The sequence below is a fragment of the Mytilus galloprovincialis genome, chromosome 3 (assembly GCF_965363235.1).
Source record: "Mytilus galloprovincialis chromosome 3, xbMytGall1.hap1.1, whole genome shotgun sequence".
In the NCBI taxonomy this organism is placed as follows: domain Eukaryota; kingdom Metazoa; phylum Mollusca; class Bivalvia; order Mytilida; family Mytilidae; genus Mytilus; species Mytilus galloprovincialis.
In genome coordinates, this window is record NC_134840.1 from 94,338,434 (window position 1) to 94,365,716 (window position 27,283).

At 33.2% G+C, this 27,283-nt stretch overlaps 1 protein-coding gene and 2 long non-coding RNA genes across 3 annotated transcripts; 2 read left to right on the forward strand and 1 right to left on the reverse strand.

The window, feature by feature from the left end:
- Positions 1 to 19,983, forward strand: LOC143069422 (protein amnionless-like). Its single transcript, XM_076244041.1, has 12 exons — positions 1 to 59; positions 3,167 to 3,327; positions 3,856 to 3,958; positions 4,924 to 5,141; positions 5,819 to 5,974; positions 6,389 to 6,485; positions 6,934 to 7,152; positions 7,871 to 7,966; positions 8,619 to 8,724; positions 9,186 to 9,369; positions 19,262 to 19,372; positions 19,610 to 19,983. The coding sequence occupies exons 1-12, from the start codon at positions 20 to 22 to the stop codon at positions 19,685 to 19,687; spliced, it is 1,569 nt and encodes a 522-aa protein (XP_076100156.1). The 5' UTR covers positions 1 to 19; the 3' UTR covers positions 19,688 to 19,983.
- LOC143069423 (uncharacterized) lies at positions 19,902 to 22,571 on the reverse strand. The gene is made up of 2 exons (XR_012976393.1): positions 22,096 to 22,571; positions 19,902 to 20,519 (listed from the first exon to the last, which is right to left on the reverse strand). It is a non-coding gene; the product is annotated as an uncharacterized LOC143069423 (long non-coding RNA).
- A 393-nt stretch (positions 22,572 to 22,964) lies between these two features.
- Positions 22,965 to 27,182, forward strand: LOC143066646 (uncharacterized). Its single transcript, XR_012975715.1, has 2 exons — positions 22,965 to 23,022; positions 26,187 to 27,182. It is a non-coding gene; the product is annotated as an uncharacterized LOC143066646 (long non-coding RNA).
- Positions 27,183 to 27,283: the final 101 nt, after the last annotated feature.

The following is a 27,283-nucleotide window of genomic DNA, read 5'->3' on the forward strand; positions in this document are numbered from 1 at the left end:
GATAAATACGCCCTCCAATATGGATGTTCTCAGTCTGTTAATATTTCTCGTCATTTTGAGTAAGTACCTGCTAAAATGTGTATGTTTGTTTAAAAAATAATCATTTTTTTTCTCTTAATTCGAATTTTAAATGCTTATTGCAGTTTTCTTTAAATTGAATATTGCCTTTTAAATGTTTTACTTATTTTCCTGAGCAGAGTTTTAATGTTTTATAGTGTAGTTATCCTTTTCTAAATAATTATAGAATAACATATAATAAAATTGTAACTACTCTGCTATTTATTTCCTATGCTATGGTAATAAAAAATCCTTTCATTTAGAATATGATTTATAGTTACCAGGAATGACATTTTGACGTCATGTAGTATTAACAGCAGGCGCCTTGGGAATAACCCCCTCCCCCTTTTTGCTAGATTTATTTATTTTTTTATTTTTTAGAAATATTTATTAGTAATTCGACCTATTTTCACTTATTCAATGTGTTCATATTTGTAATCTTTACGACATTAACATAAATAATAAGATTCGCCTCTATTCTTATTTCCCAACCGCTTTAGAAATGATCCCCCTTTTTTTCAAAATTTTTCTTTTTTTTCATTTTGTTTTAGAAATATTCTTATTTTTAAGGTGAGGGGTATCATATATAAACGACTATCGTATGGGTAAGATTACGAACACATTAAATAAGTGAAAATAGATTTAAATATCAAAGAATATTTACTTTAATAAAATATTTAGACAAAAGGAGGGTCAGATCATTCAACAAGATGCTGTGATTTTGATTTAAATTTTCTGTAGCCTAAAACTGTCAATGTCTTAGCTATAAGAGACGAAATAAAAAAAAACAACATATAAATACTAGCCGTTCCTGTCATAGTAACATAAACAAATAAACATAATACAGTGTACAAGTTTAAAAAAGGTCTTCGATCATTCCGTATTTTCTAACTTTTATATTGAACCTTTAAAATTGCATTGCATCTAACTAACTAATACAATTACAAATTAATATTGGGTTTTCTTGTCATTTTTTCATCTATGGGTTTGGGTCAGTTTTCTCTATTTCATAATCTAAAGCATTCTATGAAATATTTTTCAAGCGTACACCAAAAAAGTTAATATTTGTTAACAACACCTTAAACAATTATAAGTCATTCAAGATAACCGAACAATACAAAATTTCCATAAACTTTGAAATCCTGAAACGGCTTGTCTTGAACTACCTTCACACGGAACACTAAAATCAAAAAATGTGATTGCCAGGAGTAAAATAAATACATAGAAACGTGAGAATCTGTGTTTCCAAAGAGGACATGTAAACTAATAGAAAGGCCACATTTGTCTTAGGTCAACTTAGCCTGCGGGGGTTTGAAAAGAGAGACAAAAGATACCAAACGGACATTATAACTCATTTATTGAAAATAAACCGACAAAACAACAGAACACAAAACACAACTTAGAGACTGAGCAGCACGAACCCCACCAAAAACTGAGGTAAACTAAGGTTCTCCGGAAAGGTTAGCAGTGCCAGATCATTGCTCCACATGTGGCAACTGTTTTTCTTACGGATAATTCTTAATCTAAGCTTGCATATGGAGTATACCTCTCTCAGTTGATAAAATATATTCGAAAACTGGCGTTAGCCAATCATTTAATAAACGTCAGCATGGCTCAGATAACCGATATTGAATATTTGTGTCAAATATGACCGTTAATATGAGACATTATCGGTCGTCCCACTGTCTATATCACTCTGTTCAGCTCTTAATATTATTCCGTATCATGTCTTTGTGACGTCAAATACGTTGACCCGGCCTTAATAACTTTGACCCGGACATATCAGCGACGTCATAATGTTTGAACCGACGTTAATAACTTTGACCCGAACTTATCAAGTCATCTTTTGTGTGCTGGTGAAACGAAGAAAACACTTCTGAAACACGCAAATATAGCCCGATAAATCGATTATCAGATTATCTGCATATTGATATTGTAAAATATCAGCTGCTTGACATTATATGAAGGCTTTTTGATCTCGTTCGCTACGCTCACTCGACAAAAAGCTTCATATTATGTCTCGCAGCTGATATTTTACGATATCAACATGCAGATAACCTGATAATCGGTACTAACCTTGTCCTCTTTTCATAGATTGCAACATTATTAAATGCGAATTATCATCGATTGTTTACTATTCATGAGCATCACGGTGGATGATAGTAGAATATGACTACATACCCTTCTGAGTCACTTGATATTGTCCCATTTTCTAGTTGTTTCGTGTTACTTATTCTTTCGTTTTCTGTGCATTATTTTGTAGACCTTTTTATATTGACTGTCTTTTCGTAATCCTTCTTTTTTTGTAATAGTGATGCATGTTTTTCTTCGACGTAAGATTTCTGATTGGTTGTCCATGCCTTCTTCACCTTAATCTCAATAATATGTTACCAATTGTTTAACTTTTTTCAAAATACACAAAGTTGTGAATAAACAAACAAACAAAAACAAAGACATAGAATACAAACAAACGACTTCAACGACTATGATAAATAACACAGGAGAATTGGAAATTAAGGAGAAAAGGAGATAGATATAAATGGTGGACACAATATCAAACAAATAAAATGAACTAATGGAAAACAATGAAAAGACAACAAAAAGTTCACAAAACAATAAACAGAACTAAAGATTGTGTAACAAAAACCAAAGTAATCTTAAGTGCGTCAGAAGGACAAGTCGTTCCTGGAAAGTGCCATAAAGTCGAGTACTTAAGATCATATAAAACAAGAATGTGTCCCCAGTACACGGATGCCCCACTCGCACTATCATTTTCTATGTTCAGTGGATCGTAAAAATGGTATAAACTTCTAATTTAGCATTAAAATTAGAAAGATCATAATTTTATCATAAGGAACATGTGTACTAAGTTTCAAGTTTATTGGACTTCAACTTCATCAAAAACTACCTTGACCAAAAACTTTAACCTGAACGGACGCACAGACGAACGGACGGACGGGCGCACGAACGGAGCCACAGACCAGAAAACATAATGACCCTCTACTATTGTAGGTAGGGCAAAACAAGGAACCAATTTTATATTAAGCCAATGCAAGTCAATAAATAAAAGTATGAGACAGACTATATAGTAATATGTTTATTTCAATAGTACAAGCAGATGGGAGTTATAAACGATGGATTCCGAATACTAATTTTGATTATGCGTACAATTGGGATTCCGGGAAACCACCATGTGGCGACACCATAGCTGTGTTTAGTGATGACAGTCCTTCTGTGTACATGCAGATGAACACAACTCTAAAAGAACTGGTAAGACCTAATAGAAAAGAATGGATATAGGGTATCCATGAGTTAAAATCAGAACATACAAAGCTAAAACACATAAAGCAAAAAAACAGTGCTTTAATTGCATCTCTTCTTCTTCTCAAAGTCACAGAGAGGCCTTTAACACAGAGCAAACACACGAATCTCATTGCAAGTGTTTAGACGGTCACGGGCACCTGTTTTGAGCGGAATTCTTGCAGACTAAAAACCACGCCACAGCTGTAAATTACAGAGCAAAGCCAATGAGTAATATAAAAAATGAAGTGTCTGTTTTTGACTATTTATAGTTTTTATTTAACGCTACAAAAATGTATATACAAATTATCCTCAAAATGACGACAACATAAGCAAATAAAGAAAACAAACCATCTTAGGCGATGCTTTAAATATTATTATTTGTTTCTCTCGTTATTTTATGGAACAAATCGTGAACAATAGAGTTTGACCAAACTAAATAGACATTAAGATAGATATTCTAAATGACTTTTCATGTCACAAGCCTGTTTTTCACAGAGATTACCATCAACGGATATAACTCTGATACTGGACAACGACTTCGTTCTTGGATTTACAGATGTCCCGGACAACAACCCAAGCTGTCTCAGTAACGGACAAGGTAAGCGGCATTCAGATCGGTTTAGTCCAATTAGTGAATTCATACTTTCATGCAAAACGTTTACTTTGCTTTAGACAACGGAAAACGTATGAATACTTGACAATATAGTAAGTAAGGAAGTAAGTAAATTATTTTTTATAGTGACATGTGTAAATATGTACAGATTATAAATATACAATATATGATAAATATTAATACACCCGGCCCAATGGACCTATAAGTCACCTCAAATGAAATTAAGTAATTTTAAAACAATATATCACGTTCTTCAAAATAACAAATTATTCATGAAATTATCTTTTTGTTGACGAAAGTTAACCTTTAATTAATTTAAAAATAAAAATATATAGATATTAAGCTATTTGTAAACAAAATTTCGTCTATTAGAATATGCCTGTACAATGTATTTGGCTAGTTTTCGAGTATGGCTAATATTTAAAAAAAAATAAGTTTTTCATTAATGTTCATAGAAACAAAGGAAGAAGTTAACAAAAGTTCACCAAAAACATGTTCTCGTATATCAGAATAGAATGTACAGTCTAGTAAAAAATGAGTTTCAGTTTCTGACACGTCTGCAGTGCATATATATACGAACATTCATTCATTATCATAAACACAGTTTTATAAGCTTTCTTGGTGCAATATAAACAAGAAGATGAGGTATTATTGCCTATGAGACAACTCTCTACAAGAGACAAAATTACACAGAGATTTACAACTAAAGGTTTACTTCAATGAATGTCATTAATAAACTGTTATGAAGATTTGACTATATAAGAAAATGTTAAAGAATATATATAGAAATATGGCTTATGAGGAAAACTGTGGAATAACATCTGGGTGTCGATCAGTTATCTGTTTCGTTGTGTTGCTCTCTCATTTACGTACAGCCATTTATTATTGCTATTCAATACTGGTTTTTCACAGCTTGAAAAATAAAACTTGAAACAAATACCTTTTTACAGAAGTCCATTTTAACAAGACTTATCCATCGGACTGGTTTGATCCCAAGAACTGGTGTTCATCTACTACAGAAACAGGAAACTGTACGGACATGGTCCTGGAATCGGAAATGGTTCCTTGCTCGTATGATAATGTTGTCTTCCCTAAAGACAGTTCTTTTTTTGTAAACGTAGAAGCTGAGATGAAGATAGTGGTTAACACTCTGAAAATATCAGGAAAGGTAACAGCTACGAATATATCTAGCTTACTTGAATAATTATGCGCCCTCTGGTGGCTGATCACGTATTGACATGTTATTGTAGCAATCAGAGCTTGCTAAAATCACTACAAGAGGGTCCGCAACCCGAGGACTGATAGTGTTATAGAGGGGTGTTATATACATCATGAGCTACTGTAGGTTTTGATATAATTCTTTTCACTTTATTACATATGCAATCAAAGTAAATGATATACTAAGTTCAGATATGTTCGGAACACAGAATGTGATATATATTTAGTTTTAGATCAGATCATTATACTATCAAATATTAAATATATTATGCAGAACTGATACAAATGAAAAACATTGAAGTGGTGAGTTTTAATTCTAGCGCTCGTTGAAGGTGCGTCCGACTCCGGTCTTTTATACTAAGATTGCCAATCTTCCTGCCGAAGAATGGGGTTCTCTCCATGTACCCATGCGCCATATACATTGTAACAAAGAGTGCTATAATTAACAGTGGCGTTAGACATAACTAACTAATCAATAAAATCACTCAGATGAAATTCAGAAACAAAATTGCTACTCTTTTCCGGAATATTTTGGTGTCATTAAATAGGTTAATAGGGAAAATCTAACCATGCTTAATATGTGCTTATTGTATTATTAATCTAGCTTATCATTTTTCTTTCTTTTAGGCTTTAAGTACAAACACTTTATCTTCGTTCCTAAAGACTGATATGGGTACTCAGATGTTTCCGAAGCCCCACACTGGAGAAAGATCAAAAATCAAACTTTCCAGACGACCGTGTAATAACCCACTAGGGTGTATTTGTGGAAACGACTTACCTGAGGTAAGAAATGGATCATTTCACATATTACTTAAAACCTTAACTACGGTACAAAAAAAAAACCCACTGACAATCAGTTGGAAAAGGGAAAAAAATGTCTAATTATTGTTGTATTGTATTGTCTTCACTGCCTTTCAATCAATGAAAGCTATATATTTTGTATATTGTACATGTCGTCACACTGATTTTTTGCTCGACTAGCACAAAAGCACACGTAAATCACACGTGAGGCTTTGCATTTTTTGCAATAATTTGATTTCCGTTGTGCGGTGTTAGTTTTCAGGTGTCTGATGTCGGGTGTTCATCGATTTGATCGTCGTAAACCATTTTCTAAGATCTTCTCTGAAACTACTAAACTAAATTCAACCAAACTTGAACAAGTTAATGATTCTATATTTTTTTTACTTATTTCAACAGATTTTACAAAGAATCTGCAGTATACAGAAACCATATTGTGCAAAGCAAGCCTGTAAACATCCAATTCTCCTTACTGGTGGTTGCTGTGAAATATGTGGTAAGTTACTCGATCTGTCTGTATTTGGGAACTTTTAGGTTATTACTCAGAATGTTTACGTTTCTAAAAAATGTTTGTAAACTATGAAGAAAACAGGGAGAAAATAGTTATAAAGATAACCATAAAACACACACACACACACACACACACACACACACACGTGCAAAATGACTAGATATATGTTTCACGTGCGAAATTCCATCTTGAATTAAGAGTTATTGTGAGGTTTTGCTCGGGTGAAATTTCTAATGTGACGTTGAAATGAAGATTAGCACCGTTCCAGTGCTTTTCAAGATTTGTCAAGAAAGTGCATTTTCTGCTAGAAGAAAAGGAAAAGTAAAGAACGTGTGGGCTATCTGATCGTGAGGCAGCAAACTAACAACCACTGGACAATTACGCCTGAACATTTAATTCGTGTAATAAATTAAATTATACACATTTACAACAGGCGCTAAACTGACAGCTGAATATGGTACTGGTTTCAACTTTGACACGTTAAGAAACGGTCTACAGAGGAATCAACTCGATGGAAAGGAGGACTTCAAAGATGTAAAATTTGTCGTTTCCAGGACTTCGAATGATAAAATACAAATATCTCTGACAGACAAACATGGCGGTCTACAGAGTATACATGTAGCCACACTGATGAAGGCAGATATTGATCAAGGTTTGTTGCTAAAAGCTTCGTATCTCTTTTTTTATTCCGGACTGTTTTTAAATGCAAATGCTTTTTTGATATACTACACTAATTCATTAGTTCATATCAGGAAACACGTTTCCCTAATAGACACATATTTTTCTTGAAGCGTTGTGTGGCTAATTATTTTAATCTTGCTGACCAGTTTTGCTCATGCATTTTGCGGCTTAGGACGAATGCTTCTTTTTATAATTTTATTGCCAAATATTTAGGTTACTAGCATAAAAAATAAAGCGATGACTGAAGCTCATTCTGTATTCTGCGCTCTTGATATTAAAAATAATGCGCATGATCAACACGTTCACAACCCTGTAAAATTATAAAAAGTAAGCATTCATTTCTTAAAATTACACTGTTATGCTGGAACTATGAAATTGAGAATTCATAATATATGTTTTTTGTTAATTTAAAAATTTTTTTTTTTTATTTAAACACTTTCATGGATAACACGTGCAGTCGTCGCTCTTGTATTTTATACGGAAATAAAATATGATATTGGAGTGCCTCGCGAATACTGTCAGCCAATCAAAACTACGGATTATAATGAAACATACATGTAATATAACTATATGCACATTCAAGACGATAACATGTAAATAACCAGGTTAAGACTGAAATCAATATAACACTTCGTATTGCGATTATCACTTCCAAATATATGTTTTGCTATGATATGCTCTTTTTATAGATATTTTGTCCGGTGGATTTAAGTACAGTCTTCGCAAAATAGCAATGGAGCAATCAGGACCTGCCATTCATACTCCAAGTGCAGGTGCACGAACAGGTATACACATAATACATTTGAAGATTGGAATAAGGAGCTGCACTACTTCGTGTACAGCTACAGATGACGAGTCCTATGTTACTAAAGTGTACAATTTTATAGTTGCATAATAAGAGAGGTCTTAAAAGGAATGTACGGAACATATCATTTTCGTTTACCAAAATTTCTTTCATGTTTTTTTACGCTTTAACTTTCATTTCAAAACATGTGAAGGGATTGCTTGGCTTCTATTTGGTATTCTAGAGATCCTTTTTGGGGGGTATTTATCTAACTCTGCTTAAGACTTTTGGTTCTTTGTGCATGGACTTCCAATATGTATGAATCATAGATATTTCAGAAAACATCACTAGTAGCAATCAAATTCTACCTGTAGCGTAATGAAATAGGAGACTCAATGTGTGTACGCATGTTGATTGATGCTTATATAGATATAGGAAGATGTGGTATGAGTTTCCAATGAGACAACTCTCCATCCAAATAATAATTTAGAAAAGTAAACCATTATATGTCAATGTACGGCCTCACACCGAACAACAAGCTTTAAAGGGCCCCAAAACTAACCATTAAGAATACTTATTTGCAAATTCTTGTTCTTTGTTGTCTCTACGGTTTTTAAGTTTATTAATAATATAACGTTTTTAATCATTTTTAGGAGGCAGCGGAGGAAATGGAGGAGAAACTGCTGGTATAGTGATTGGTGTGTTGGTTGTTATTGGTTTTGTATTTGCAGGGCTTTTCTTTTTGTACAGAAGGAGAAGGTAACCCATGGTTACGAAGGCCCTCTATTAAAAAGGGGTCATTTTTTATATATATATATATTGAAATTGAGAATTTAAATGGAAATGTGTCAAAGAGACAAAACCCGACCACAGAGCCGGAAACAGCACAAGGCCATCAATTAACACAGCGAGAAAATCATAGTCTTATTTTTGCGATTTTGAGCTAAAAATAATGAACGGTTGCAAAAAAAATATAATTAGAATAAAACTAAGGTTATCGTGCTTCCTTTCAAGAAACAAAAGGCTCATAAATGATAACATCAAATCAAAAATCCAAATCGATTAATTATAAAGCTCTGATTAATATGCTTCAGGGATAAGATATGCGTCATGATCAGTAATATAATTTCTTATTGAAAAAAAATAATCTTGAAATGTGAATCTTGCCTTCTTTAGATATATAATCATATAATAATATTAATGTTACATGTATGTTGTAGTATTCCAGAAATTTCTAGATTCAAGGTGTTTGACAGAATTTCTTTCCGACGACCGAAAGTAAAGAGACCACACGTTGAAGTACCGCCATTCTTACGATTTTCGTTTAGATCTGAGCAGGCTGAAAATGTTGGACCATCTCATCAAGGCTTTGAAAATCCAATATTCGGAAATTCTCCTATCGGCGTAAGTTATTCGATTTGTTGGTAATAATAATAAATAATTTAATGCGAATGTGATGTTTTCAGGGCCGTAGCGTAATGGAGGCAAATGAGGCAAATGCCTCACTTTTGAAACGACAACCAAACTTTCGAAGTGTGTTTTTTTTTTAATTATGTATTTTACATTATCAATATGCGAGTTTCCAGTTTCAAATTATCTACCGGCACACTACATACAGTGTCCAGTCTGCAGCAGCGATTGCAGCTTTTACCATAGTGGTGACGGTAAAAAGGTAAGTGTTCCGAATACAAATAAAAATAAAAAAATTGAAACAAATCTTAATGTCGTTACAAAACTGGTTGAAGACAGGTTCTTTAAAGAGAAAAAAAGATGAAAAAGGTAACTCATGAGTATTTTAAAACACCCCCTATAAGTATGTTGGCTTATTACTTTCCGCTTGGTTTATTTTTGAATCGATAACGCTATTGCTACCAATGTTTACACTATCAACTCACTGAACAACAAATGCTAATCGATAAAATAATTCATTGACCAAAAAATTAAATAATAATTATTCATAATTTAAAATTTAAACAAAATCATGAAGCGCCTTTTCTATGGAAGTCTTTGATGTATAAGGCAATTCATGATTTTTATTTATCTTTAATAAAAGTATGAAATATATTTTTGGTATTGTTTGGAAATATTTGTTTTGTGTTTCTTTTTCTGATTATGGTCAGCATTGTCTGGTTGTATGCTAGCGTGTGCCGTTGATTCTAGTGCGGTAGGTCGTGGGTTCGAACCCTGGTAGGTCAAACCAATGACTTAAAAATTGGTAGAACAATGCGTCCAGGTAGGTTGACATATCTTCCAGCGGAATGTTTACAGAGAATGCTTATAACATGTTCTCGTCTTCTAGAAGCTTATAACTTGCTGCTGGACATAAATATGTAAGCCTCAAATCTATGTCCGGCCTCAAATCTATGTCCTTCCACCAAATCTATGTCCTTTTTAATATTGCGTCATAGACGTTCCAAATCTATGTCCTGTATTGTCTCACATCTATGTCCTTTATTTACTCAAATCTATGGCCATTTTTGGCTCAAATCTATGTCCTTTCATTGACGTAAAACAAATCAAAACGTCATCAAGCAAACAATGAAAAGTTTAGAATTACAGGTGTAAGTACGGCCTTTAACACGGAGCATTAAATCACACCGAACAAATTTGAACAAGTGGTTTATATGACAAAAGCAAGGTTAACATTTTATCTATTAATACACATGGTTTAAAATTGCTTTATATTTTTTTTTTTTTTTTAAACTGGTGGAAAATCTGTTATGAATAGTGGACTGATGGAATATTTTCAAATACGTCAACTAGAGATTTATCCTCTTGAAATGTTTTCTGACAATTATCGGGATATCTTTACTTACTCCTACTTTTTGGGAATATTTATAATTCAAAACAAATCCAGCCATGAACAACGGGACTGCAGTGTTTACATCTGGTTTCTGGAGAGAAGGAATTTGCCGAAACATAAAGAATGATTCTTTTCGGGGAAAGATTTTTGTTATTAAAGACATAATTACAAGTTTTACATTTGAACTAAATAGATATCAGCTAATACCAAACAATTGATATATGCTTTATTGTGATTTACAAATATTTTAATTAAAAATATAAGGCACGTAACTTTTATTTTTAGCAATTCAGAATGATTTTATAGATATTTAAAGTAACATATGATAGATAAAGTGGTATGAATGTCAATTTAACAGCAATATGAAAAAAAATTAGAGACAATTGAAGTACGCTGAAGTTGCATACAAATAGTCATTCTTTACTGTCTTTTTAGTAAAACAAAGTATGTGTAGTTTAATTATTGAAGACGGCATACAATAATAACACACACATGTAAAGATTTAAACTACAAACATGGCGAAATTACTTAATAAAACAAAAATCATACAAGACCGTACTTATAAAACAAAAATCATACAAGACCGTACTTAAAAAACAATATTTTAAATCAGGGACTTTCTTAGTCCCTGTTTAAATGCAAGCGAAATAATCTAGCTAGATTTACTTATACTTGGGCTCTTGTACACACAGGGAGAACACATACCAATAAATTAATATTGAACTATGGGATATGACTTAATAAAAAAACAACCTATAAGGCCGAAATTATTAGACGGGCATAAATTTGCGCATGGCTGAAAAAGAATAAAAACATTACACAGTTTTAAAGCCTTATCTTTTATAACGGACATAGATTTGAGAAAAACGTCACGATTAAAAATCGGTCACAGATTTGAGGACAAATTATTTTTTAAGGACATAGATTTGTGAATGATGTCATGATAAAAAATCGGCCACAGATTTGAGGCCAAATAATTTATTATGGACATAGATTAGCGATTGACGTCACGATGGGGCATAGATTTGAGAAACGGACATAGATTTGAGGTCGTACACAGATCTGAGGTTTACAAATATATACATGTATGTACATAAGAACTAGTGTTGAAGCTTTTCGATAGTACAGGTCACAGGACAATCGAAAAGTTTTGGTTGACCAACAGAGATTAATTTTAATATTTACTTATAGGCTAGCTAGCTAATAAAAATAACGCATTTCTGTTATATATATATATATATTTTTTTTTATTATAAATAGTAATGTTGAAATGGTGTAATTTTTGATTTTATAAAAATGGATAATTACCACGTGAATCACTGTTTACATTTACTCGGAAGAAATTGTTCCGAGTATTCCTTATTTTGATTGGTCAATTTGTTACCTGGATACAGGACGCTCTTATATATTTCTTTGTTTCGGGATTCGCGGTACATTTGAAATTTTTCATTGAAATTATTTACCCTCCCACCCGCCGCATACAGCTGTGTTAGTTATGAATTTTAATGTATTTTGTGTACTTATTTATAAGATGTGCTTGTGTATACTGTGGCTAGCTCATGTGTTTATTCGAGCTGTTTGGATGAATATATTTATCATTTCTAATGGCTAGACGCTATATTTGCGCTTTAACATTAACTTTACATGTTATATGTGACTGTCAGTGGTACAGTCGAGTGTTTGTCCTGTGCTGTGAAATATATCTGTTTGTCTTGTGTATATATTGTGCCGTAATAAAATTGAGTAACTTTGATTTCTTTTGTGAGAAGCCTGGTAATTAGCTAGCTTCTCTCGTTTCAGGCACCCGAACCCCCTAAAGAAAGGCTCAAAAAATTTTCGCATCGCTCCGCTCGGCTAATTGCCTCACTTTAAATGAACATGCGCTACGGCCTTGGTTTTGTGTAGATGTTTTAGACATATGTTTGTATGTATAAAAGGAAGTTGTTGTATGATTGTCAATGAGACAACTCTCCACAAGAGACCAAAATGACACGGAATTTAAAAGCTATAGATCATCGTGTAGGGACGTTAAGCACGATATTGCGTCTCAAATGGTAACGTCAAATTTTTACGTTTTACGGCGATTACCGATTATTTGGGATAAGTTTTGTATTTAACTTGCATTTTTTTTGTTTTGCACATCAATGTGGATACGTTTTATAATGTTTTGTTGTACTGAATATGCATTGAATATTTCCCAATGAAGGTAACGTAAGCAACAAACAACAAAATATATCGTGTTTGGGTAATGCATATCTTTATGAAATGAAAAGATATATACGGAATGATGAGTGTCAATGAGACTCTCTACCAGAGATCAATTGACATAAAACGTATTTAAAAAAAAAAGTGCAATGTTTTCCCATTTAGATCCGAAAAGGAGGAGGATATATATTTTGCTTTAATATAAAAATTTGTCGAGAATAACAAGATAAACGGGTCTTGCTTATAAAATTCACTATACTTTCTTTAATAGCGGTACAATTAGATTATGAAATGAAACGATTGTCAGAAAAAAAAGGTTAATTATAATTCATCTCATATGTTTACAAGCTTTGTATGATGTGGAGAGGTATATAGCCACGCTTTAGGCCCAATTTTATTTTCACTTTCAATTCTATACACATGAATCTTATTGCAGAGAAATAAAAAAAAAATTGCAGTCAGTTTACGCTTCCCAAATTTGAAAATTTGATAAAGATGATTTGTTATCCTCTTGTGATACAAAACTTTTTCACAACTTGAGAACCTCATCTAAATGAACAAACCCAGTCATCTGAATTTTTTTTATGATGCTTTGTGGTCTTGTTGTTAGTATCTGACTATCAAGAAAATTCTATCTAAGGAACTATATACAGATGATCCACCATAAACAGCGTACCCCGAATCGGCAACGTTGAAAACGTACGAAAATCGTCCAGTGGACAAACTTGCAAGACATTTCATTTCTTTGAAAACGAAGTCGTTTTGACTACGCAAGTTATCAAAAAGTATGTAGCTGTTTTGTAAAGTTAAAGCACAATTACGGAAAAGGACTATTTAGCATGCAACTAATCTAAATTTTTAATAAATAACGTCGCAAATGACAATTTATTTGTAAAAAAACGGCGAAATCCGACATCGGACATCTTGCAAGACATTTGCCAGAAGCCGTTGCATTTTTATATGTAGTGTGAGTGCTCCAAAAATTCGATTTTGATATGGTCTACGTATGCACATATGCGAGCCGAATTTACACAAACGAAATATCATGTAATCTTATATTTTAAAACCTATACATTTCGATAACCTAACATCTTCCAAAATCTGACCAATATGAACACTATTTGTTTTTGCCAAAAAATAGCGTTGGTCGTACCAGAAACACATATCCAGTAATATTGTTATACTTTATATATGAAGCATATCATTCATTCGAATTTTCGTGGATATAACACTAATTTGAAGAACACAAACACCCCTGCTAAAATGATTATACGTATAGTCTGTTACGTCTGCATGACACGCATATTTTTGACGTTTTGTCAATATGTTGTCCTTATTTTAGACTAAAGTAAAATGTGATAAAATAATTTCTACTTTTTTTCGGAATTGTATTTACCTGTCTAGTCTATGGATATAAGTTTTATAAAACTTAACCGTTATGGTTTTATAGAAAAGCTGTTTATTAGTGTGGACTGGTTGATTACACGGTATGGACGCAATAACGTGCGTAACATCAGGGCCTTCAAAAATGAGCAAAGCGCATACCATATAGTCAGCTATAAATGGTCACCTCAGGTGACGCATAGGGATCACTTCTATAGTATGTTGTCGTCTGTCGTCAAGGCCGTAGCGCATGTTCATTTAAAGTGAGGCAATTAGCCGAGCGGAGCGAGGCGAAAATTTTTTGAGCCTTTCTTTAGGGGGTTCGGGTGCCTGAAACGAGAGAAGCTAGCTAATTACCAGGCTTCTCACAAAAGAAATCAAAGTTACTCAATTTTATTACGGCACAATATATACACAAGACAAACAGATATATTTCACAGCACAGGACAAACACTCGACTGTACCACTGACAGTCACATATAACATGTAAAGTTAATGTTAAAGCGCAAATATAGCGTCTAGCCATTAGAAATGATAAATATATTCATCCAAACAGCTCGAATAAACACATGAGCTAGCCACAGTATACACAAGCACATCTTATAAATAAGTACACAAAATACATTAAAATTCATAACTAACACAGCTGTATGCGGCGGGTGGGAGGGTAAATAATTTCAATGAAAAATTTCAAATGTACCGCGAATCCCGAAACAAAGAAATATATAAGAGCGTCCTGTATCCAGGTAACAAATTGACCAATCAAAATAAGGAATACTCGGAACAATTTCTTCCGAGTAAATGTAAACAGTGATTCACGTGGTAATTATCCATTTTTATAAAATCAAAAATTACACCATTTCAACATTACTATTTATAATAAAAAAAAAATATATATATATATAACAGAAATGCGTTATTTTTATTAGCTAGCTAGCCTATAAGTAAATATTAAAATTAATCTCTGTTGGTCAACCAAAACTTTTCGATTGTCCTGTGACCTGTACTATCGAAAAGCTTCAACACTAGTTCTTATATATGTACATACATGTATATATTTGTAAACCTCAGATCTGTGTACGACCTCAAATCTATGTCCGTTTCTCAAATCTATGCCCCATCGTGACGTCAATCGCTAATCTATGTCCATAATAAATTATTTGGCCTCAAATCTGTGGCCGATTTTTTATCATGACATCATTCACAAATCTATGTCCTTAAAAAATAATTTGTCCTCAAATCTGTGACCGATTTTTAATCGTGACGTTTTTCTCAAATCTATGTCCGTTATAAAAGATAAGGCTTTAAAACTGTGTAATGTTTTTATTCTTTTTCAGCCATGCGCAAATTTATGCCCGTCTAATAATTTCGGCCTTATAGGTTGTTTTTTTATTAAGTCATATCCCATAGTTCAATATTAATTTATTGGTATGTGTTCTCCCTGTGTGTACAAGAGCCCAAGTATAAGTAAATCTAGCTAGATTATTTCGCTTGTATTTAAACAGGGACTAAGAAAGTCCCTGATTTAAAATATTGTTTTTTAAGTACGGTCTTGTATGATTTTTGTTTTATAAGTACGGTCTTGTATGATTTTTGTTTTATTAAGTAATTTCGCCATGTTTGTAGTTTAAATCTTTACATGTGTGTGTTATTATTGTATGCCGTCTTCAATAATTAAACTACACATACTTTGTTTTACTAAAAAGACAGTAAAGAATGACTATTTGTATGCAACTTCAGCGTACTTCAATTGTCTCTAATTTTTTTTCATATTGCTGTTAAATTGACATTCATACCACTTTATCTATCATATGTTACTTTAAATATCTATAAAATCATTCTGAATTGCTAAAAATAAAAGTTACGTGCCTTATATTTTTAATTAAAATATTTGTAAATCACAATAAAGCATATATCAATTGTTTGGTATTAGCTGATATCTATTTAGTTCAAATGTAAAACTTGTAATTATGTCTTTAAAACAAAAATCTTTCCCCGAAAAGAATCATTCTTTATGTTTCGGCAAATTCCTTCTCTCCAGAAACCAGATGTAAACACTGCAGTCCCGTTGTTCATGGCTGGATTTGTTTTGAATTATAAATATTCCCAAAAAGTAGGAGTAAGTAAAGATATCCCGATAATTGTCAGAAAACATTTCAAGAGGATAAATCTCTAGTTGACGTATTTGAAAATATTCCATCAGTCCACTATTCATAACAGATTTTCCACCAGTTTAAAAAAAAAAAAAATATATAAAGCAATTTTAAACCATGTGTATTAATAGATAAAATGTTAACCTTGCTTTTGTCATATAAACCACTTGTTCAAATTTGTTCGGTGTGATTTAATGCTCCGTGTTAAAGGCCGTACTTACACCTGTAATTCTAAACTTTTCATTGTTTGCTTGATGACGTTTTGATTTGTTTTACGTCAATGAAAGGACATAGATTTGAGCCAAAAATGGCCATAGATTTGAGTAAATAAAGGACATAGATGTGAGACAATACAGGACATAGATTTGGAACGTCTATGACGCAATATTAAAAAGGACATAGATTTGGTGGAAGGACATAGATTTGAGGCCGGACATAGATTTGAGGCTTACATATTTATGTCCAGCAGCAAGTTATAAGCTTCTAGAAGACGAGAACATGTTATAAGCATTCTCTGTAAACATTCCGCTGGAAGATATGTCAACCTACCTGGACGCATTGTTCTACCAATTTTTAAGTCATTGGTTTGACCTACCAGGGTTCGAACCCACGACCTACCGCACTAGAATCAACGGCACACGCTAGCATACAACCAGACAATGCTGACCATAATCAGAAAAAGAAACACAAAACAAATATTTCCAAACAATACCAAAAATATATTTCATACTTTTATTAAAGATAAATAAAAATCATGAATTGCCTTATACATCAAAGACTTCCATAGAAAAGGCGCTTCATGATTTTGTTTAAATTTTAAATTATGAATAATTATTATTTAATTTTTTGGTCAATGAATTATTTTATCGATTAGCATTTGTTGTTCAGTGAGTTGATAGTGTAAACATTGGTAGCAATAGCGTTATCGATTCAAAAATAAACCAAGCGGAAAGTAATAAGCCAACATACTTATAGGGGGTGTTTTAAAATACTCATGAGTTACCTTTTTCATCTTTTTTTCTCTTTAAAGAACCTGTCTTCAACCAGTTTTGTAACGACATTAAGATTTGTTTCAATTTTTTTATTTTTATTTGTATTCGGAACACTTACCTTTTTACCGTCACCACTATGGTAAAAGCTGCAATCGCTGCTGCAGACTGGACACTGTATGTAGTGTGCCGGTAGATAATTTGAAACTGGAAACTCGCATATTGATAATGTAAAATACATAATTAAAAAAAAAACACACTTCGAAAGTTTGGTTGTCGTTTCAAAAGTGAGGCATTTGCCTCATTTGCCTCCATTACGCTACGGCCCTGGTCGTTGTCGTAAGTTGATACTTAGTCCGCACCTCGCATGAAAAAGCTTGAAAAAATCCGTTCCACCTGCAGGACATGAAATGTGTACCTATTATTTTGATTTTTTTTATGGCCCCGCAACGAAGTTGTCGGTGCCATATAGTTTTACCCTTGTCCGAAATTCCGAAATTCCATAATTCCATAATTCCGAAATTCCGTCATTCCGCAACAAAGCATTATACGGAGTTTGTTTCTAAACGCCTTCAGATATTGGACTGATTTTTGGTATGTGAGTTAACCATGATGAGTTACAGATCAAGTTTAAGTTTCGTTCCGCTCCACAAAATTTTGCCGAAATTACGGGCTTTGGACTTTGAGAAATTGTTAAAAATCACACTTATACGGACTTTTTTCTAAACGCCTTCAGATATTGGGCTGATTATTTGTATGTAAGTTAACCATGATGAGTTACAGATCAAGTTCTAGTTTCGTTCCGCTCCACTAAATTTTGCCAAAATTACGGGCTTTGGACTTTGAGAAATTGTTAAAAATCACACTTATACGGAGTTTTTTCTAAACGCCTTCAGATATTGGGCTGATTATTTGTATGTAAGTTAACCATGATGAGTTACAGATCAATTTTAAGTTTCGTTCCGCTCCACTAATTTTTGCCAAAATTACGGGCTTTGGACTTGAGAAATTGTTGAAAATCACAGTTATACGGACTTTTTTGTAAATGCCTTCAGATATTGGGCTGATTATTTGTACATGTATGTAAGTTAACCATGATGAATTACAGATCAAATTTAAGTTTCGTTCCGCTCCACTAAATTTTGCCGAAATTAAGGGCTTTGGACTTTGAGAAATTGTTGAAAATCACAGTTATACAGACTTTTTTTCTAAACGCCTCCAGATTTTGAGCTGATTATTTGTATGTAAGTTAACCATGATGAGTTACAGATCAAGTTCTAGTTTCGTTCCGCTCCACTAAATTTTGCCAAAATTACGGGCTTTGGACTTTGAGAAATTGTTAAAAATCACACTTATACGGAGTTTTTTCTAAACGCCTTCAGATATTGGGCTGATTATTTGTATGTAAGTTAGCCATGATGAGTTACAGATCAATTTTAAGTTTCGTTCCGCTCCACTAATTTTTGCCGAAATTACGGGCTTTGGACTTGAGAAATTGTTGAAAATCACAGTGAGACTACAATCATGTGTTTATATTGAAATTGCAGATTTTTCAACTTTTTGGGACGGGGCCATTCGTGTCGCTTTGACACATCTAGTTTCAGATAAGTGATTTTCGAAAACCCTGTTTATTTTATACTTCGTATACATTTGCCTATCCTGAAAGAGTCTCAATTTTTGTTTTATATGTGATAAAAACTTGAGATAAAAACGATAAATTTATAATGGTGTGACCTAAACATTTTATTTTATATGCAATTCAGGTAGATAAGCCAATGGATTTGGAACTGATGCCACCACCATTGGAAAGTGAAGAGCAACCTACATTTGATACATCCGGGTTCGATAATCCTCTTTATGATACATACATTCAGGTACCAGTCTTTGCATATATCTAAGTTTAGTTATGAGCTTGTCGGCCGTTTTTAAGACTGCTCCTTTTGTAAATTGAAAATTTCAAGAATTATTGGATTATGTCATCAAGATTTATAAATTAGTTTGATTTCTGCGTATACCAATCTCAAAATGCTCGGTTTATTTAACGTTTCTGTATCGTTAGATCACTGTCTGATTTACAGTTATCTATATTAAAACAGTATTAAATATTTCAGGAGTCACCATTCAGTGATGCTGCAACTATTGAAAACGAAGAACCAAGCAAAGAAAAATCGGGATTACCGGAAGACTGAAAAATAAATTGAACAATCACAACTGTGCTTTATATTTTTTAAAAGAGACAATTTAATGAAATTGTGGACATCGATTTATAGAGAATGACATGTTTAGTGTTACACGCACAAAGTTGAAAGGGTATTTGTTTTATCTACGCATGACATCCTATCGTGTGTTGTCATTGTAAACAAAAAGTTAATTCTCTCAGTGGAACATTTCATTCAATACAAATTTTATGTGATAACAAATGTATTACATGATTGTCAAAGTTTTCATTATATAGTTCTATTTTTACATAATATATTGAACAGTAGATGGGCTATTTGGTTTAATTATCGTCTTGTACTGGTCCATATTCCGCTGCATCGTCTTTAGCGAGTCCGAATATTCCGAGACAGGATTGGCTACGGCCTTTCTTTCCACATCTTGATAATCTGTGTTAAAAGACGAGGACGAAAACCCAGTTCGAGTATGGGGAACTATAACAGGCGAGTTGAGTTGAGCTTCAAATGTCTGTGGTGTTACATCGTTTGAGTAGGTATCGTCTTCAAGTTCTACCCCACATATTGTTCTTTTATTGCTGTAGCCTGTGTTGATTGTAGATGATGATGATTCTGTCAGCGATATCTCTGACCCAAAAGCTTCAATAGAGCTGGTTGAACTGGAAAGGATTGATGAAGCCGAGAGGTAATGGTCCGACTCTGTTGATTCTGTTTCATCCTTACTGGTATACTGAAATTCGGGGACGACAGTAGAAATGTCTTCATCGTCACATAAACTTTCTGTTATCGATGAAATGTCATCTACCGATTCATCAACACATCGATCACTGACGTTGCAACTGTCAACCTATTTTAAAAACATTGTTATTTTTTATTCATTCAAACTATATATATATATAGATATAAATCGCTAACAATAAGTCATATGTACATCGAACCTAATCTTCTTTGAATATTTTGAATCATACTCCTTTATTATCCATTATTCAAATAGTTCATTTTAAAATTACGTAGTTTGCCTCTCAATTTTAGATTAGTTTGAAAAGTGATACAACTCCAACCGCTACAAGACAATTGTTTAAAGCAAGCGACATGATGTATACATTTGTGATAAAAATAAGATTTAAAAAGGCGACTTCAGAACAGTTTAACTAGATCAATAAAACATGCTTGTAAAGAAGTGCGTATTAGAACCGTTTGCACTGTTTTGAGAAAACCGCCTCTTAGACTTTTGTTGGTATGCAATAGAATAAGAAATTTAAAATACGAATTTGATATTTCTAAAATTCATTTAAACTATTTTTGACTCGTGACTATTGTAATGAGATTCATTGGTCATTATTGAGGACATATACTATACGCTGTCCTGAGGATGGTATTTGGTTATGTGTTTTTGTCTTATTCGCTTATCATCAAACTTTATTTGTCCATAATTATTGCAGCAGTGAAGATTTACACAAATAACATAGAAACGAATGCCGTGGAAAACGTGAGAGAAAATGCGACGAGTTCTAAAAGTACATGTTTATTTATAAGACTAATAACTAAATATTATCATATATAAGAGTGTAAGATGGGGCCTAAGATGGAAACACAAACCGAAAAAGGCATTCTTTTAATTTATCGGTCCTATACTTTATATATAGAGTGTTGTGGTTAATTTCTGGTTATTTTGAAGATTAGGAAAGGTTCTTGATAATGGTTTGGGTTAGGTATCTGACAAAGTGGATTGCAATTGAAACCTAAATTGTAACTGGTGTATTCTTAATCCTTGCTTGTGAATATTAGATGCAAAAAGCAAAAGCAGGACGTAATGCTACACAATGCTTCGAAAAAAATCTATTTAATTGGACTTATACATTCAGTGGTTTCGGGATCGGTTATATACCATTATGTTAAAAGAAATCGAAGAACAAATATAAATAGATACTCGGGGGGGGGGGGGGGGTCCAATTCCTATATAAAAGGTGATACTAGGACGTGCCGCTGGAATAGGTCAACATTTTAAGATTGAAAATATGTGAATAGGTCGGGGAAATTATCAGAAACATGATAAGGTCAATGAAGTTTTCATAACTTAGTCTGTCAACTTTCTTGGTGTTACTGGATGTGTTTAATCAACCAATGTTCTCTCTTTTAGCACTTTGGTATTCCGTTGTTACATTACACACCAAAAGAAACCCGAACAATATGGGAAAAGGTCACATTTTTACCTCCGCAGTATATGAAAAGGGTGGGGTAACAGAAACCAAGCGGCTTCCCTATCAATTCAGTATTGGAGTCCCCCTCCCCGAAATAACGATTATGAAATACGTGCTCAATCTCATCATGTTACAACAGATAAATTGAACACATAGAGAAGAAGAAGTTGTCATTACTTGAATGGTAGAAACAGCGAAAAAAACTCTCGGTATGACAATTACCTTATTGTCCGTTTCATCGGACTTCCGTCTTCGACCCCAGTTATATATGTATACCGTCACTCCTACAACTGCTGCTGATAAAAGGCATATAGTAAGGTACTTAATGATCCGTCCATTTTTAACATCAGACTCCATTTGTTGATCACGTCCGGAAATAATTTCGCGGAATGACGTGACGTCATTGTAGAAGTGAAATTCGCGGCTTTTCCAGGACAGCAGTTTGGCAAACTATATACATCTTTTTTTATTTTAAAATTATCTGGGCTTGAAATGGATTATAACCAATTTAGTTTAATGGTTGACTACTGTGCAACATTTCCGTCAGACCAAGATAATTGAGTAATTAAGCTGGTGTTTCCATTCCTTTGTCGCTTTTGAGAGCGCACGAAATAACTTGAATAAAAAGTTTGAACCTTAAAGCAGAGTCAACACCAACGAGAAAAGAGGCCCAGATATGTCTTAATTTCCAACATATACCGGTATTTAGATATTATATTACGAATGCAGGCGTGTTACAGATAAAATAAACACGGACTTAAACGACGTAAATGTATACGACAAAAAAATATAATCTAGATACCAAATGATCTGTGGGGAGGACCAAAAAAAAATGTCCGGTCTCAATTTTTTTTTTATTATAGACTGTTCGAATTTTCAAATAAAATTGTTGATTTTATGGAAAATAACATGCAAAAGTATCCGATTCTACAGGATTTTTTTCTTAAAGTTCAAGTTCATAGCTTTTAATCAAACCACAAGATATATATCACATCTGTGTATATTTACACAAAAAAAGTGACGCTTCATCAATTTTTTACAATGTTCAGACAAGTATTTAAAATTGAATCAATAATTCTTTACTTAAATACACCTTATATCGGACATTTTACTTCCCTCTGGAAAATCCTTTCTGTTGAAATTTTCATGGTAAGGATGAAATAATGTTAATAAAATAATTCAATAGTCAATGCAGTTCTCAATCTAATTAAAAACCGATCTCTCATCGCTCTGTTTCTGATATGTCGCGTGGGAGATCTAACGAAACCGGCTTTGAGGTCACATGTGAGTGAACTAAAAGTTATGAATTTATAAAGATATGCAAATGAGTTGACGACCTATTAATAAGCCAATCAAAAAAGTTTATGAATTATTTTGACTGACGATTTCGTCGTAAATAAAATGAGTTACATCCCTTTGCCTTACGTTAAACTTCCAAGATCGTGGAAGACTCAATTTCATTGGTCGAAAAAGACACACCTACGAGGTCACTCACATGTGACCTCAAAGCGGGTTTCGTTAGATCTCCCACGCGACATATCAGAAACAGAAGCGATGAGAGATCGGTTTTTAATTAGATTGTGCAGTTCTCATTCCAAAATTAAAAAAAACAATGTATTATCAGGTTTTACAAGCACAGATCGGGACATAACCACTAAAGTAAGCGCAGAATATTCTCTGGCAGCACACAACCTTGGCCACTAAACCTCATACTAAACTAATACTCCGGAAACAGTCATTAACACGTGACAGGTTGCTCAACTATTGCAGATCCTACTTATATGTATTGTCAATCGGTTCTCATCTGAAATTGAATGAAATATCTGCCACTGGACACTAAAACGTCGCGCACGATGTTCCTACAACACGACGTTACACCACCACGACGTCAAAAAGGGTTTTCTGAAACTTTTGACGTACATTTATTCAAGTTGTAAGTTTCATTTTTTTTTATGTAGTTGCTTGATTATAAATCTGTCTCTATTAATTTTGTGATGTCTATTTACCATGAATTTATTTACCTCAAGTTGTGGAAATCGATTAAATAATGTTTACCCTTAATTCACCTTAAAATGTTGTAATGTCGTAAGTAATGAACTTGAAGGCAGGAAAAATGGGACAGATGTATACGGTTTTCAATAAATTAATTAAAACAAAACTTTAATCGCAGGCTGCTAACATTTCATAGTGCATATCATCTGTCATTGTAAAATTTTCATATCTTGATTCAACCCTAATACAAATATATCCGACACTCTGCAAGTAAATAAAAAACATATTTACCCTTGATTAATTTGAATTGAATTGTATTAAAAATTTGATTTACGCATAATTTGTCGAAATACAACCATTAGATAAAATTGTTGTAACCCGATCTTGAAAATTATTTTCCCAGTCATTTGAAGTTGCTTGCTTCAGTTTTCTAACGTCTAATGTACATTTTAAAATGTAGTAATCTTCTACTGAATCGTCCGTATAATACGGGGTTGTATTAATTCAATGAAACTGTTTTTGTCGCTGTTTCCTTCACCTCCGTTTCATGCACAACATGCACTGGGTTTTTTTTCGACAGCCATCAATATATTTTTTTCTAAATTTCACCACGCGATTCGTTTCAACTATCAGGAATATACAATGACAAAATGATGGAACAAATTTTGCACATGTTACGTCGGATTTTTCGACGTTTGGACAAAATGGCTACCGTTTTGTAATGTTTCGTAGCACCCACACATGCAGTTAATAAAAAAAGAATCTAGACTTTCTGCACTTTTTGTGTATCTTACTTTTGTTTTGGTGAATTATAAATTATTCATTTAAATATCAGGTAAAAAACCCGCATTAATTGCGTTAACAAATGAAATATCAACTTGGACAAAATGGCTACCGCTTGAAAAACGACTATGTAGAGATAGTTTTATAGAATCTACAATTTTTGAACTCACGAACAATAAGGCTAATGTTTGTTCTTTCGGTAGATGTTATAATTATCTCACATTTGTTAGACATTTTCGTTGCTTCATTTTAAAGATTGATTTACTGATTGTTCGAATTCGTCTGTAAATGAACGTGTTCAATAGTTAACTGACTATAGCTTATTTATATCTAAAATGCACGTTATGTGGAAATGTCGAGTTTTCTTTGAAAATAAATGTTTACCCCCAAAAACCATGACACGAGAATACGATCCTCTCACGAGAAAAATTTTAAATAGTAAATATGATTAGCAAGACAAGACTTGCAAATAAGTCAACTTGTCCGAAATCGTTAGTAGTTACTGCCCTTTAAAGACGATAAACCCCTATTTTTTCTTAATATCTGGAAAATTGTACTAATCACAAATGATCATCATGAAAAGGTCAACAAATAAGCCATATTGGCTGAAATCTTTAGTTGACTAATGTATTGGAGTATTTGCTCTCAAATTTATTTTTTTCACATTTTTTGCCTATTGTCTTGTTTAAACTTGAGAATGGAAATGTGGAATGTGTCAAAGAGACAACAACCCGATCATAGAATGATGATTTTCCCCATTTTTGCATACTATCTTGAAAACTATAATAGATGAATAGAAACTTTAAATATGAAAAAATGATCAGCAGGATAAATCAACAAATGGACATGATTGAAATTGTCAGTTAACTCTTTATAGAGCTAGAAAATGGTGATTCATTCCGAAAAAGTGGCCATTTTTAAAAAGATACAGGCGAGGGACACAGGCTCTGAGCCTCTCCAAATTTCAAATTCACTCAATAATCATTATTTTAAACAATATGAGATAACTTTATTGATTCTTTTTGGTGACTCAAAGCCAGAGACTACATATTTAGGCCTAACGGTATCAACCTAGACTAAGACGTCAGGTGTAAGCATCGAAACAACAATAAACGGTACAAAAACCGAGACCAATTTCAGTTTTGATTAGTTCAAGGATTTTAGTGAAGATATTTTACTATATGCTAAAAAACAATCTGACTCAGACAAGTTCTAGAAAAATTAACTTATATTAAAAACACAAACATTTTATTAAACATTTACTAACAAATTAGTATGGCGTTCATTATCACTGAACTAGTATAAATTTCTTTAGGGGACAGCTGAAGGACGCCTCCGGGTGCGGGAATTTCTCGCTACATTGAAGACCTGTTGGTGAACTTCTGCTGTTGTTTTTTCTATGGTCGGGTTGTTGTCTCTTTAACACATTCCCAATTTCCATTCTCAATTTTATCTTTAATCTAAGGTAATATTTAGAGGCAAACTATTTTTTTTCTTCTGAAAATTGCTTTGAGAGAGAAAATAATTATACATTTCAGAATATGGTCTCATCGGTAAAACAATTCGTCGTTGGTCGTGATGATGAAATCAACATGCACAGAACCTGAGATAGTTATTTATAGGAGACTGAAAAACATCCCAGAAAATCCAAGACTTTCAAAGAACAATAATTCAATATGTCTGTAAAGGCGGAAAGAATAGACGAAGCGCATCATGTGATTCAAAATATACCTGGAATTGAACAAATCAAACCAACCTTGTTGAGACGACTGACGTTTCCAGACGACATGAAGTCTTTAAATATACAGGCCTGTCTGGCATTACCTGATGGTAGATTTATAGTATCTGATTTCGATTACAAACGACTGCTGCTGTTCGGTAATGACGCCATCTTTATCAGAGAAGTAGTCACATTTACAAATTGTCCAGGTGATGTTTGCTTTGTTAGAAATGATACAGTGGCTGTCACATTAGGGGCAGCATACAAGACGGTATTGGTGGATATAGAAAAGAATGAAATTATTCAAACTATTGCACTTTCTCATTATTGTAAGGGAGTAACTAGTGATGGTCAAAAATTGATTATATGCAGTGTGAGGGAATCTTCCGTAGTGAATCTGGATGATATGTCTCAATCAAATTTAGAGGTGGTCGGAGATTGTGTTTCATTATACAAAGGAAATGTCTATATCACCTTTGAAAACACTGTAGAGTGCCACGAAATCAATGGAGATCCTCTTTGGACATTTATGCCACAAGACTTAAGAAACGTTAATAGCATACAAGGACTTACATTAGACAAGTATGGATTTGTTTATGTTGCCTCTAGAAAAAATAACAGTATCGTAGTAGTATCACCAGATGGTCAAACCTGTAAAACAATATTGTACGAGTCTGATGGAATCAAAAGTCCTTGGGGAATAAACATCAATAGAGAAACAGGAATCATGATAGTGTCGAGTAAAATCTGCGATGATAGTAGTGATGCATTGTATGATACAGCTTTCGTTTATAAAATCTGAAAGAGCGATGCATTTCAATTTTAACTTCTTTGCATATATATTGCACAGTAGTGATCAGTAGTCACAAAGAGTTGTCTTTCTATAACAGTGAACTATCTATAATACTAAAATTA

Coding starts and splice junctions, on each gene's coding strand:
- LOC143069422 (XM_076244041.1), top strand. CDS start 20: ATGGATGTTCTCAGTCTGTTAATATTTCTCGTCATTTTGA. Junction 60..3,166: donor AATATTTCTCGTCATTTTGA/GTAAGTACCTGC, acceptor TTATTTCAATAG/TACAAGCAGATGGGAGTTAT. Junction 8,725..9,185: donor TTTTTGTACAGAAGGAGAAG/GTAACCCATGGT, acceptor TGTATGTTGTAG/TATTCCAGAAATTTCTAGAT.